Source organism: Corapipo altera, unplaced genomic scaffold, assembly GCF_003945725.1.
Source record: "Corapipo altera isolate COAL_440 unplaced genomic scaffold, ASM394572v1 98, whole genome shotgun sequence".
NCBI lineage: Eukaryota > Metazoa > Chordata > Aves > Passeriformes > Pipridae > Corapipo > Corapipo altera.
Genome location: NW_020884914.1, coordinates 516,214 through 530,543, shown reverse-complemented (window position 1 = coordinate 530,543; position 14,330 = coordinate 516,214). Strand labels below are relative to the sequence as shown.

General features: G+C 37.8%; 1 protein-coding gene across 2 annotated transcripts in view; it reads right to left on the bottom strand.

Moving 5' to 3' along the window:
* The window catches only part of SMG1 (SMG1, nonsense mediated mRNA decay associated PI3K related kinase), a 65,682-nt gene that overhangs the window by 3,386 nt on the left and 47,966 nt on the right, over nt 1–14,330 (bottom strand). For both annotated transcript variants that reach the window (XM_027654899.1, XM_027654900.1), the window contains 20 exons: nt 13,611–13,859; nt 13,073–13,211; nt 12,876–12,985; nt 12,068–12,286; nt 11,438–11,628; nt 10,670–10,842; nt 10,111–10,390; nt 9,648–9,920; nt 9,296–9,530; nt 7,448–7,674; nt 6,091–6,241; nt 5,810–5,999; nt 5,115–5,584; nt 3,955–4,092; nt 2,925–3,077; nt 2,416–2,595; nt 1,974–2,201; nt 1,319–1,530; nt 1,014–1,120; nt 103–282 (listed from right to left, as the gene is read on the bottom strand). In XM_027654899.1, the coding sequence (XP_027510700.1) occupies nt 103–282; nt 1,014–1,120; nt 1,319–1,530; nt 1,974–2,201; nt 2,416–2,595; nt 2,925–3,077; nt 3,955–4,092; nt 5,115–5,584; nt 5,810–5,999; nt 6,091–6,241; nt 7,448–7,674; nt 9,296–9,530; nt 9,648–9,920; nt 10,111–10,390; nt 10,670–10,842; nt 11,438–11,628; nt 12,068–12,286; nt 12,876–12,985; nt 13,073–13,211; nt 13,611–13,859 (4,105 nt within the window). The remainder of the gene's footprint in view (nt 1–102; nt 283–1,013; nt 1,121–1,318; nt 1,531–1,973; nt 2,202–2,415; nt 2,596–2,924; nt 3,078–3,954; nt 4,093–5,114; nt 5,585–5,809; nt 6,000–6,090; nt 6,242–7,447; nt 7,675–9,295; nt 9,531–9,647; nt 9,921–10,110; nt 10,391–10,669; nt 10,843–11,437; nt 11,629–12,067; nt 12,287–12,875; nt 12,986–13,072; nt 13,212–13,610; nt 13,860–14,330) is intronic.

Here is a 14,330-nt window from a genome sequence, read left to right as displayed (position 1 = left end):
GAAAACCACCAAGGCATTTTAGGTTTTTTTGTTGCTGTCAGTGGTGGGATTTTTTTTGTTAGTTTTCTTCTGTTTTTTTTTTTTTTTAAGGCCTGTATTTACCTTTTCCTGTTTTAGGGTCCCTGGCTGTCTTTTTGGGACTACAAGCAACACTTTTGCCAGTTCCTGGGACTGTGCTTGGAGGAGTATCTGCTGATGTTGCAAGGTTTTTCTGAATTAGCTTTCTTGCATTCTGTGACATCACCTCTGGCTGAGTTTTCTGCCCTGTATTGCTACGTACAGCTGGAAAGAAAGTTTAAAAGTGCTTAAAGTCTTCAAAATAATAGTATATTATAGAGGCAAGAAAAAGCACAATTAAATGTGTATCAAATGCAGTTATCACTCCTTCAGAACAAATGCATTTTAAATTTGCATTTTAAACTCTGTGCCAGTTTTCAATCTTAGCATTTTCTAATTTCTTTCACTTCATAAACAAGAAGTTTTATTCCACTGCAAAATATTTGTTTACATTAAGCAAATTTTCATGGGTTCTCAACCTCTATCATTTGAAGGGCAGTTATAAAATGCAATCCTTTTTCTTGATAGAAGTTATAAACCTGCACCTAGTCCCAATATTGACAGTAGAGTAATTCTTTAAATAGAAAGGATTTCTCATGAGAAATGCTATTCAGGTTTTTAACTGTAATGAAAATTTTGCAGACATGAATGTTTTTGTAGGGTTTCCAAATTAATTCCAAAGTTATCATGTATTTTAATACTAATTTAACAGAAACTACAGTTCAGCTGATACATATGACAGTGCTTTCCATGTGTTCTAGGTGGTGTGGGGTGAAACCAGATCTCAAAGGCTATGATCAAGCAGTCGTTCAGTATTGTATAATGAATTACTTAAATTTTACGGGTTTTTATAATCTTATAGAAGTTATCCGTATTTCAAAATTTAGTAAGAGCTATGATCCCCTCTCTAATATCAATTCCTGGTGGTTTCATGTTTGCACTTGTTCAAGTATTACCTGCAGCAAAGGTTGGCTGATATGTAGGAGCAGAAGTTGGGCTTGAGCATTCATTTGATGTATCCGTGACTAAGGGTGATGCAAAACCCACCAGATTATTGTAGACACTAGAAAACATAATGAAATTGATAAATATCTGTGCAACTACTTATTGAAAACTCAAAAAGAAAATTAAGTCAAATTTTGCAAAAAGATTTCTGCTTTCTAAGACAACCATCAAGTAGGTGCCTCGTGATGTGTTCCTGCTACATGAAAGCAGACAAGCAAAATGCCTTTTTTCACTTCAGACAAAGTGACTTCCTTACCTTTGGCTCTGTGTTTTTAGTTCTTTCAAGGTGGGAGTTATTTCCTGCAGCATTTCAACATGTTCCTGACTGCGGACTTGACCCATAACCTGAACTAATGTAAACAGAACTGTCTGAATATTATCTTGCCACGATTTATATTCGCCCAAGAACTGCCTAACACTATTCTCATAGGGAACATCTTCACCATCTGCCAAAGCTGCTTCTTCATCCTGTAACAAAGATGTGCAAAAAGGTTAACTGCTATATTTTGGCTAAGAGAATAAAGCTGAGCATCTCTTAGCCCTTTCAGCCCCTCAGTTTGTCATTTGACTACTAATAACCACAATGTTCAGTAGTTACATTTCAAGAAGGTAAATTTAAAAATGGTAAAATGTTTAACTGATTGCTTAAAAACCAAGAGAATTTCTAAACAAAGTATTTCAACTGTCAACAGAGAGAAAAGGTTCAATTCAACCAAAGCCTGCTTAGCCTAATGTTAGAAAGTTTTATGAATTCTTAGAGATAAAATTAACTCTATGTCTTGAACTCCATATGCATGAACACATTTCACTGTTTCTAGATACTTTAAAAAGCACATAGCTGCAAGTGTTATCTTTCTTAAACTGTACTGGCATGGGTTTGAAGAATAAATTTAAGGATGTTTCAGGCATACCTTTGCCATAGCTTTCAGTAGATGTTTGACATCTCCAAGTTGTCTGTTATGACCTGTAAGCACAGTTTTAATACTATCCACCAGATTCTGAATTGTTTCACAAACTGTTTCTATTTGCTGTTCTCTTTCTGTTTGTACTGTTCTCTGGGTAGATATTTCCTGGGTCAACTGCTTGTGAGCTGAGTGAAGCCATTCAGAGCTGCCAATAGGATGTTCAAGACCAGTGCCCTAAAAATAACAGAAACATTTTATCTGTATCCAGAGATAAAATTCAATTACTGTGTAGATGCCACTGCAAAGTGTTTATCAGCTGACAGCACAAACCCTGTGATCCACACCCCATTTAAAGAGACACATAACACTGACTTAGAATGGAACACAAAACTGAGAACTCCTTACAGGGATTCTATAATGTTTAAGTTTTGCTTTGACCTTTGCTTACCACTCTCTGGAGCAGGCGAAGCTCCAGGTCAGACACTGAGCTGTTGAACTGTGATGCAAAGGAGCACATTTGTTGACAGCGTTTGAGAAGTTCAAATAATGCAGCATCAAGGTTTAAGGCTTCTGCTGTTCTAGTACGTAAACTTTCAAAATGAATGATATTACTGCAAAGGAAAGTGACCTGAAAAATCAAAGCAAGAGTGAGATAAATTATTCCAATTCAACTGGCTATTATACAAGCTGCATTTTTTTTACATCCTTAGAAGTGAGAATTTTAAACACACAGATACTGCTCTGTTACAGTAGCTGTATCATCTCAGGGTCATCCAACCCTGCAGCAATTCTCACAGATTATTCATATTGCTTTTCAAGAGGGATTCCCAGAAGTATTTGGTTATCTATGTTTGGTCTTTAGATGCAGAGCAGAAAAATATCTTCTATATAAATCTCAAGTAGGAAATGAAGAGTGAATACACTTAGAATCAACAGTACTGTACTTATCTACAATACCTGACTTGCTCTTTGACTTTCTTTAAGTACAAGGTTTCTTCTTTCAGCAATAGTGGCATCAAAATCTTGCAAGACTGGTGCCAGTGCAGGATTAGCACCTCCTGCCCATTTTAAACGCTGCTCAATACTTGCTTCAAGTGCTGCTAGTTTCTCCTGCATCAGGGAAGAAAAAGAAATCCAAACTCCACTTATATATACATATATACAATCCATACTGATATATATCATTCCAAGTCTAGCTTAAAAAAAAAAAAAGTATACATAACACATTTTTATGCCCATATATGTAAAATACTGTGATATTCATGATTGATAGATGTTAATTTATGCTGTTTAAAGGTTTATTTTCAGTACACATCACAATTGAGTTTGATTGTTATGGAAAGTAATCAGTCTAGATCTCAACTTGCCATTAAAAAAAAAAAAAGCAAAAGTAAGCACATTTTTAGGCTAAGAATTATATAAAATCATGGGAGTCCTCAATTATTTTCCAAATAATTTAAAAAAATATTACAAATAGTAGCTTTATGACTAAAAAGGGAAATTAAAATTCAGGAAGCTAAGCATTATTTATTTTAAACAATTAAACATTCTATAATACTGACACCAAGAAAAGCTAAAAAGCTGAGCCAAGCCACAGTACACAAACCTTAACACACAGAATAATTTTGCCCAGATCTACAAAGGAAGCTTCTGACACTTAGCTAGTAAAATTATTTACTATCATTGTAGTAAATTCTAAGGTAGACAAAGAATAGGACCATGAGCACCCTTCAGAAAGAAAGGCACCTGAACAGATTTCTATTTTTCCTCGAAGAGATTTACTGATATTCCAGAGAAAATGTTTTCAATGAGACAGCAAAATCAAACACTGTGACAGATATATCAGACATAATGAAAGAGATCTATTAAACATTTGTGCACAACAGCAGACAGATAACATAGTTTGAAAGTGGCAGATGATTTTGAAGTTTGTGTTAGAATCACATTTCAATATTCTGGTGAACAAACCTCCCCAAAACAGTCGTACCTGTACTGTTGCAATCGAAGCTTCAATCTGACTGAGCGTGTGGAGTTTCTTTTTCATGCTGGCTAAAATTGCAGAACGAGGTGGAGGAGTGACAGAAATAGCTTGTGGGCGACTGATGAGGAGATCTTCATGCTGCCACTTTAAGAAGGTAACAGCAACACTCGGTTATCAGTACTGCTCAGCACAAAATACTTTGCTTCATAAGCAGCAATTCTAGCGCTCTGGTACATTTTATGAGTAAGGGCATTTAAAAGAGCTGCATGTCAGATGATACCAGCAGGGCTTCAAAGTTCTAAGTCATTAGAGAGCCTTAAATTATACAAGTAGTTGTAAATTACGTTTTGCTGGCTTGGATGTTCATACCATTAAACAGTCACTAACTTACTAAAAGTGATTTACGTACATTTTTTTGATCTGAAGGAAAAGCCATCAATATTCAGAAACAATTCATTTGTGATGCATTAAAATCAATACAACTTTGCTCACCAGTCTATGGAATGGTTTATTAACTGACAACGGAGAAAGCCTTGTCCCTTAACCTACAAATCACTATAAAATCAAGATCACTGACACTACAGTACAACTGGATACCCAGTGTACAGTTCAAGGTACACAATGGCATTTATCTAAGGCCTCAGAAGAGCATTTTTCAGGATTGATAATGCTATTTATATTTTTTGATGAGGCAAACAGTGGAGCAAGGACACAGCTAATGCATTAAAACTTTGAAGGAAAGATACAAGATGACGTTCAGCAATGCATGCTGTTTTAAGCAGTCTCCTCCCCTAAAGTCATAATCTGTTTGGAAAACAGAGGGAGAATGGGACAGCATTGCTGGTAAGAAAGCCAGAGAATGACTTATTTTCTAAGAAATGACTTAATGGCTATTGAAAAAAAAAATTACACATATTGACTCAAAAATAATTTATATATTGCCAGATTTGCTTCTTACGAAGCAGCTAGTCTTCAAAAGGAGGTAGCTCTAACACTTTTTTTCCATGTATATTTACAGCATAATTTAAAATCAAAATAGAGGCCATTAAAATACTCTAGAACTTATGCAGCAAAATATAAGGTTTTGTTGAGCTCAGACACCCTAACTCACGCTCACTTTCCACAGACACAATTCAGAAACAAACAGCCCTGGGCTGTGACCTTACCTGGAACATGGCAATGTGCAGCTGCACTCTCTGCAGACTGGTCTTGCAAGAAGAAATACTGGTCTCAAGTCTGCGCACCAGGTCGTGCTTCTTCCACGCGGTGTCGTATGAACTCGCCAGCACTGTCGCCCTGTTCATCACCAACTGGGAGAACTTCCCAACCTGGATATTGTGCTCCACAGCTTTCTTGCACAGGTCATCCACAGAAACTTTGCTTTCTGCTCCAAAGTCTTTAGCCTCTACCTGAGCAATGATATCGACACCCAAAGCGCTGATGAAACTGCACAAAGTCAGTCCCAAAGCTTGATTTGGAAGGCCAATTAAAAGCTGCCTCACAAAGTCTGCTGTAAAAGCCTTAATTGGTTTGGCCATTTGATCTTCACTAAAACAAGAGTTCCTGTAAAGGGCTTTCACATTGACAATTTGAACAGGTCCATTTACTGCATTCTGGTCTTCAAGTGAACTGATTCCTTTTAAAGGAAAGAAAATAGTATTTTTGTTATAAAAAAATATTTGAAGCATCTAGAAAAATATTACTCGACTTATAAACACAGATTACAGGAATTTATTTCGAATTTCTGCATCCTTGACATATATGAAGGGTTAAGTTACAGTAAAAGTGCCCATTTTATGTTCTTCGGAACAGGATGAGAAGTGGATAAAGCCATACTGAATATTTGGTAACATTTATTTACCTGACAGTGTTTTAGAAAAGGTACCACAGAGCCTGAAAAATTCTTTAATTGTTTGCAGTCTCTTCAGAAAGAAAATTTCTTCTAGAACTTGTCGATTGTTGTCATCATCAAAGAAGTTCACTTGGGTGCTGCGGGCTTCCCTAATTATGTCAATCTTCCGCCAAGCGAGAGGTATCTCCATCTTGTTTAGCTGAGCAATATAAAGGAAATAAATCAGGTTTGCTTTTACAAAAGCTTCCTATTTTGACTCAAGGAGTACTCTAAAAAGAACAGATCCATACCTTTTCAATCAATAAACCAAATGCAGTTTCCACTTGAGCAAACATTCCATCAAAAGCTACCAAAAGCATCTGACCAGCTGACATTTTGGGAGTTTCATCAACTGAACCATTTCTCGGCTGAATCAGTTCACCATACTGAGCATGAAGTACTCTTAAAAGAGGAAAAAAAAAAAAAAAGTAAGTTTACATGGCTTTGCTTAGTCCCCAGTAAACAGGATTTTTTTTTTAAGCTGATTGATCCCACAGATAGAACAGACTGGAATTAAGATGCATCTGCACAAGGTGAAATTTTTGCAAGCTTTTCCCACCCTCCCTGCCCTGTTTCCACATGAATCCCAATGCTGGTCTCAAGAACAGCTAAGGATACCACATAAGACAAGATTGTATTAGAGGACCACCTACAAAGCTATAATAATAGCTATAAAATACAGGTAGAAGATACAGACTGTATTTCCTATGAGCATGTTAAAGTTATGAATAGCTAGAGAGGCACATATCACCTTTCCTTCCTTATAAACCAAGCACTGTTTTTATAACATGCACATATATAACTGACTGGAGTGTCGGGTAAAAAGGTGGAGGGTGAGGTCTCAGGGTATGGCTGAGAAAGTTTCACAGCTGGGTGCTCCTGAAGGGTGGTCTCATCCCCTCCTTCCCTTATGCCACTTTTGACCCTCAACTAACAGGCTGAGCAGGCTTGCCAATTAGTAAACCAGGAAGAAAACTAATCTAAGGGAAACAAAGTAAATTGTTTTCAGTGGGTACAGCCTTGGCTGTACTGCTGATGGAGCCACCACAACTGGCTCAAAGGAAGCTTTGGAATTGGCTCAGCTGTGTACCAAGCACTTCCCTGGAAAGGCACTGTCCCACATTACAAGATGCACAAGTCTTTTTGTCTGGCTGGGGTTTTGTTTGTTTGCATTTTGTTTTTTTAATCAAGTCACTGACTCATTATGCAAAAGCTGCTCATCAAACCTCCTGACGAGAGGAGTGCCATGGTTACAAGCTCTCCCTTCCACAGGTTCCTCCCACAAACTAATGAACCAGCTCCTATTTTTAGCATCCTTTAACCTTAAATATAAAATCACAGCAACATATTTTGGAACAAGGTGACTACCATAAGTCAGCTTTAAGCAGATGTAAGTGTAAATTGCCATAGCTCCCTGTTTCTGTGTATCCATGTGGATAAACACACAAACTCAGAGGAAAAGAGTGCACTTCAGACACTGCACTTTGCTTAATGGTATTCTTGGGAAAAAAAGCCTATATATCAAATAATAAATTTACACAACCTAATGTTCTGCAGTCTTCATTCTCTCACACCTGAACTAAAAAAAAAAAAAAAAGGGTGATTTACCTTGCAACATCAATGTAATGAGTATGTGTTTCTTCCTCTAGACCCATAGCAGCATTTCGTAAGTAGGCTTGAAGAGATTCAACCAGTGTTTGCAAAGGGACTCCATCAGTTGTTTGCTCTATAAGATTATCCAATTCATGGAGCATACTTTCTAAAGTATACTCTCCTTTCATTAAGCACCTGAGTGCTTCAGGAAAAATGATCTGTCGGAAGTTTGAGTTCAATTCCTGTTGGGGAATAAATATGAAAACATAAGAAATTTTCCTCCCTCAGAAAGTATCATATGCAACATTTTTGTCATTTTAGTATTACACCACCCTGCAGCAGGCATTATCTAAAATATAACATGATGCTGGTCAGCCAAGAGTCAGAAGTCTGCTTTTTAACTTTAAAGAAATCAGGAATACATTAGACCCTGTACAAACCCAAAGGCCTGACATTTGTAGCAATGTAGCAACAACTATCTCCACAGCACCAGCTGCAGTACCTTACAGCAATCCTCAGCAGAGGCTTGGTGGTACATAGATCATTTGGTAAATCAATTTCAGCAAACTATGCAGCTTTTCTTTTCCATTACATAACTATGAGTGAATTAAATTATTTACTGAATTTATGATTTGCTAAACTCATTGGAGTAGGCAAGGGAAAAGAATTAGAAATTTGCCAGGTAGTGATAATTTTGCTGGGGTCCTACTAACACCAGAGGAATCAATGCAGGGAAGGAAAACAGTACTTCAAATGACAAAGAGCAATTTCCCCCAAGTAGAATGCATCAGAGGGATAAAAGTAGATAGAGAAAGAACCAACACACTCTGCCTCCAAAATGAGACAAAATACAACAAAAAGACTGGTTATCTTCACTGCTCAGGGAGCTGCACCTTAGATAAGAGCTCAGATGAGGGACAGCAATGTGTGGGTGAAAGATCTCCACTGCAATGCAATGAAACTGCCATGCACGTTTCTGAAACAGTTCTGAAATGTCACTACTTCGAAGACGGAAGAAACAAAGTGATGAAAATCCCAATGCACTTACACAGCTTGGTAGGAGAATACTTTGCAAATACAACACAGTGGAACCAAAAGCCTTAAAAAGCTATTTACATCAGTTTACAAGTCACATCAATCTTCAGCAGATATTTTACTCAAGCTGCTGTTGATGGGGTTTTTTTTGCTTGTTTCATTAACATGGAAACATTTCTAAACCACAAAATTAAAAATGCCTTTTTCTCCTTCCCAATCTTGGAGATAGGGGGCTGTACAACAGGTTTTCAGAATTTGTTTGAAACTACTTGTTTCAGGTGAAACTAATCATAGAATATTCTGAGCTGGAAGGGACCCACAAGGATCACCAAGTCCAACTCTTAAGTGAATGGCCCATACAGGGATCAAACCCACAACCCTAGTGTTATTAGCACCACGCTCTAATCAACTGAGCTAATCTCAGGGTTACAGTAGGTTTAACAGGAGCAGAAAACAGAAAAAAATGCAATTTGAACAGTTTGGGAGTTGTTCTGGACTGCCAGCAACAGAGCAAAAGAATGAAAACACGACATGAAGCTAGTGTGCCTATAAATCTGATACTAACTGCTTCCTCATGGTTACTTCTTTGACAGCAGTTTTTACAATTTGTCATGTATAGATCAAAACGGTTTCTTTCAAACAAATAAAAATGTAAACAGCAGAAGCAAATGCCTGTTCAGCTCAGCCAAATTCAGCAATCAAGACTAAGATTTAAGAAAAAAAACCTCAGAAGCACCATAAACATTTAGCCCTTTAAGGAAGAATCTATTAAAAATGCCTTAGTTGAAGTCTTGAATGTTGGAGGAAAAGATAACATAAAAGTATCACCTGAAGTGAGATATAGACTCCATTTGCCAAGTGAACAGCTTCTGATGCTTCAATGGGGTTTGGAATGTCCAAGTCCTGAGGTACAAGATGACACTGCTTCAGCAACTGCACAAGGCACGTAACATTCCCACTCATGCTGCAAAGCTCCTCCAAGAACCAGGCTCCGTCTCTTGAAGTCAAATCAACCAGCTGCTCTCCAGCACTCGATGCCGCACCTTCCATCATCAGATTTCGCCTAGATGAATCACGACACTTAGACAACGTGCCTGCTGTTGCATTCTTCACATAATTACATCACCTGAATATTCCTTGTCTCACACAAGCTCACCAGGTTTCACAAGAGGGAACTCACCTCGTCAGCGCGCACAGAGCGGAGATGATAACACTGGCCAAGCTCAGCGAGCCCTCCTCTCCATTTTCGTGAAGGAAAACTTTTATGCACCGTTCGATTTCTTTGAGCTGCTCTTCACAAACAGGCACAGTGACTGCCTCCTGCTTCAAACGCTCCACCTGCCGGATCAGCCTGTTGTTGATATCAGCTGCATAGCGCTGCAGGGTCATTTCTGTGGCAGTTATGAACTGGCACATGCTCGGAGGGGGTTGGGGAGCATACTGCATTTCATACCTGCAAAGGAAAAGCAAAATGACAAAATTTGCTTTTCTCAAGTACTAGCTAACTGCATTCTTCTCTGTAGATGGGAAAAATACTCTGTGTTAAGAAAAATACTCTCCTTGCAAAAGTATTTATTTTAATTAGAAAATTAGGATAATAGCTTGAAAAATTTTTTGAACAATGCACTATTCTGTCAACTTACTTCCTAAAGATATCCTGACAACGCTCTATTGTCATGTTACAAATGAGTTCTTCCATCCAGGTTTTCCACTGCTCTATTCGGTGCTTCTGAAACACAGCTTTTGGATACTGCAGAGCAACTGTTGCATAGTTGTGCAATTGTTCCAGACACCCACGTAACACGGATCTTCTCTGCTGGAGAAGAGCACCGACTTCTCCTTCCAGTTGTTCACACTGACTGATTAGATGTGCCTGGCCTGCATTTTGCAGAAATGCTGTTGCTGGGACATAACTTGGAGGACCTTTTAAGAAAGATGGTTAAAAATTAAGATGCATCTCTGGAGCACACACATTTTATAGCATACAAACACTGAGCTCTAACACCTTTTCAAAAATATTCTTTTACTTGTGATAAAGGAAGCATGGAGAATTCATACTGAGAATTTTGAGCACAAGGTAAGAGAATCAGCTTATGCCCAGAGTGAAGACCAGCACAGACAGACAAGTTCCTTCAGACTAGGGACTTGAACTCTAGTTGTTTTCAAACCATTAAAAACACGCTCACAAATACGAGTTTATACCTAGATCCATTTGTGTGCTAATTTCTTGAAGGAGACTTGCAAGTTGGGTTGCCTCTAAGTTACTGAAAGCAGTTTGGTAATGTGTTATCCACTGCTCAAACTCATTCAGCTTCACTTGGATTGCTTCCTGGACAGCTCTTTGTTGAGACTGCAACTGTGTGTGCTCAGAATACCTGAAATTATTGGAGCCACAGAATCAAGTAATTACTACAAGAAAAAAAACACTTAATGCTATAGAAAACATAACCATATCAAACAATACAACTACTGGGTTGACCAGAAAATGAATATATTCTCACCAATTACATAAAAGTAACGTTACATTAATAACTGTTTCCCTACAATATAATTAATGCATGTGCATATTCATGCAATTCTGGAATCCTTCATCAATTTCAAGTAGCCTTCAAAAATAACTTAGATGAAAAGATGTTTGTGCTATTGCAGTAGCTGCCTTATGTGGATTATACTGATAGAACACCACATTCAGCACATTCTTTCTCTTGCCTTGAGAGTCAGCTTGGACTAGCACAGGTTATATTGATGGAGTATGAGGTGCAGAACACACATGAGATTATTCAGAAGGAAAATGGTTTCAGTAGTTCTTCTTACAATAAGCAGGTCACTCCTTGTACAGAACAGCTTTTAGCCAGCTGTTCACCTCTCTCATATATACACATTTCTAACATGTAACCCATAAGTACATTACTAAAACACCAACTGTATTGAACTGTGAGACTCCTGCCAGAATTCCTGGCTCCTCTGTACCTGTGCTGAAGCGTGTGGGAGGGATGATCCACTCCTTCTGCACCTTCCAGAAATTCTATCTCTTCCAGTAGTTTTCCTTGCAACTTTTCTACATCTGTCAACTGCTCTTGCAGGTTCAGATACTCTTCTAAGCTACTGTCCAATTTTGGCAGCACAGCAAGCATTTCATCCCTATTCTTAAACCAGTTAACCTGTAAACAAAACACAGATGTTACAGAACTGCACTTAAATCAAGCAGGTAAGAGAAAGTAAGATATGGCAGAACTTAATCCTTCCGTGAATGCTGTTCACCTAGAACTGCTTCCAGTGCTCCAAGTGCTAAATCTTCACAGACATTCTTTATTTAGACTGCTCTCTAAACCTCTGTTTTTATTCCCCTAGTCCAGATGCAGCCAAAACATCAAAACATGTTTTACAATTAAGCATGCAGAAACTCAAAATTAAATACTTGCAAGTTTAATATAAGCACTTCCCTTAATGGAAACTCAATTTAGCTCAATAAAATTTGTGAACTATTTCTAATAAATTAATCTAATAAATATCTCCCACCATCCCCCAAATGCAAATAAATGAAATTAAATCACAGGCCTAGTTTGGTTTTAAAACAGAAAATTAGTGTAGTAAATGCACCTTTATCTCCGCCACCCTTGAAGAGAAGAGACTGCGTGTAATATCTCTTTCCATTTCCCTTTTGCTCTGTTTGTTTTCAGCCTGCTGGCCACCACCACCATAGACAGCTCCAGCAAATCCTGCTTCACCTCCAGCTGTCCAGTCAACCAGTGGATCATAAACAAAAGCTTCAAGCAATGTGAGCAAAGTCTCTCTCCCACGGCGCATGATATGAAGGACCTGCATCACATTTTAAACAGACTCATTCTGATTCTGCAATTATCCTCATAGAACAGTGGAAATTTAGATGCAAAATACTGTACTTGAGTAGGTACAGAAATCTGTAACATATCCTTAACCACTACAGAGACAGGAAGAACACCACAGCATGTACAAATGCAGCTAAGCCTGTAGGAATGTCACCAAAACTCAAGACTGCACTCTAACCTTCCACACAATCTCTATACATCAGATACAGACACTTGAAGAAGAAAACTCTCCCTTTTGCAGAGCATTTTTCTTTTTCAAAATATATCTCGTTATAAAGGATGAGTCTCAAAGAGGGTAAGCAAAACATCACAAAGAAAAGATGCAGGAAAAATTTAACATTTTATATCTAGAGCTAGAAGTTTCCCCTTGTGACACGCAAGTATCTGACATTCTCATGTTTCTTAAATACCTATCATAGGATATATCTAAAATAAGTCCAATAAAAATCACAGCAGAAAAGGTGAAGGCTTTATAAACCAGCAGCAGAACGTTTAATAGAAAAGTTTTAACACAGTATTTGGCAAGTGGTAGCCCTTAGTTTTCAAGTTTCCTAACATACCTGTTCACAAGAAAGCCTGAAAACCCCTTCTACTCCTGTAACTCCAAGTGCTGTTTCAATATTGTGCGTCATCCGGAACGGAACCTTCTCCGGAACCCGAAGGCTCTTCCCTTTAAGATAAAAATTTAAGTTGTTTCTTTTAATGAGCAAGAAGGGAAACCTTTTATTTGAATAACATAGAGCATTTTTTAAATTACCTTTTTCAAAGCAAACATTATAATCTATGTGGACAACTTCTCCTGTAGTCATATCTATAAGAACATTATCCAGATGTCTGTCTCCAAGACCAATGATGTAGCCAACCATGGACATAACTGCAGTGGATCTTGCATACGACTTTAAAGAGAGTTTCAGGAAAAAATTATTTGTGGGAATCCTCTGCCAACACATTGGACTGACTACCATCTTAAAACAGTATTTTAAGTGTAAGTGTAAGACAAATCAAACCCAACTTATTCCAAGCAGTTTTCTATTTGTTGTTTGATGATATCTTACAAGAGTTTTCATGGCTTAGGCTGATAATTCTAGTACAATAATGTAGAGTTAATTAGGTCTATACCCACTTTTTAATTCCAGATGGTACAACTGCCAACATTCCTGTTACCTCCAACATCAGCAGTGCTAGCTCTCCAAACTCACAAGTATCACTGCTTGCACACATCTTGGCCATTTGTTGCCCCTCATCCCATTAAAACCACAGCCTCTCAAAGGTAAAATACAGTTGTCATAACTCACCTGTGTAACTCTCCACCATTCATCTGGTGTGGTACATGATGACCAGAGTTCCTTAGCAAGGAGATTTGGGGGAGTTGCTTCCATCAGTTCTTCCAGAACAGCCCTCATGACATTCAAGGGCCAGTCACGACGCGACACGTCAAGACTAAGCCCGACTGCCTTTAAAGCAGGTCCAATTTTACTGTAGTAAAGTTCACTGGGTCTAGGCACTATTCCAGGATTCTGAGGACTCTGGTAAGAGTCCTGAGCCTAGAAGAGGTAAAAAGAGTAATTTATGTATTGCAACTCATTATCACACAAAAGTATCCCAAATTCAGTTTTGGCGAGAATGAAATATGAAATCAACGTCTCTACTGAGGATGATTTTTACAACTCAAGAGAATTCTTTCAAAATTCAATAGTTAAAGTCTTTATAAAATCAAAACACATTGTTTTGGTCTAACTCTACTCTTATCAGAGTAAATCCCAAAAATATAACTGTAAATTCCGTATTTAAAATGAAAGGAGGAGGAGAAAACCAGATATGGAACTAAAATAATTTTAACCAAGGATAATTCTATTTGTAGGGAACAATTCTCTTTGAATTACTATGCCATAACAGCATATTCATGTTACGCACTGTAATTATACATAAAGACACATATGCAATTTCATTGACTTCTGGTGAAATCTCAAGAGATATAAACACACAGAACCATCCTGCATTATGATGAACAAAAC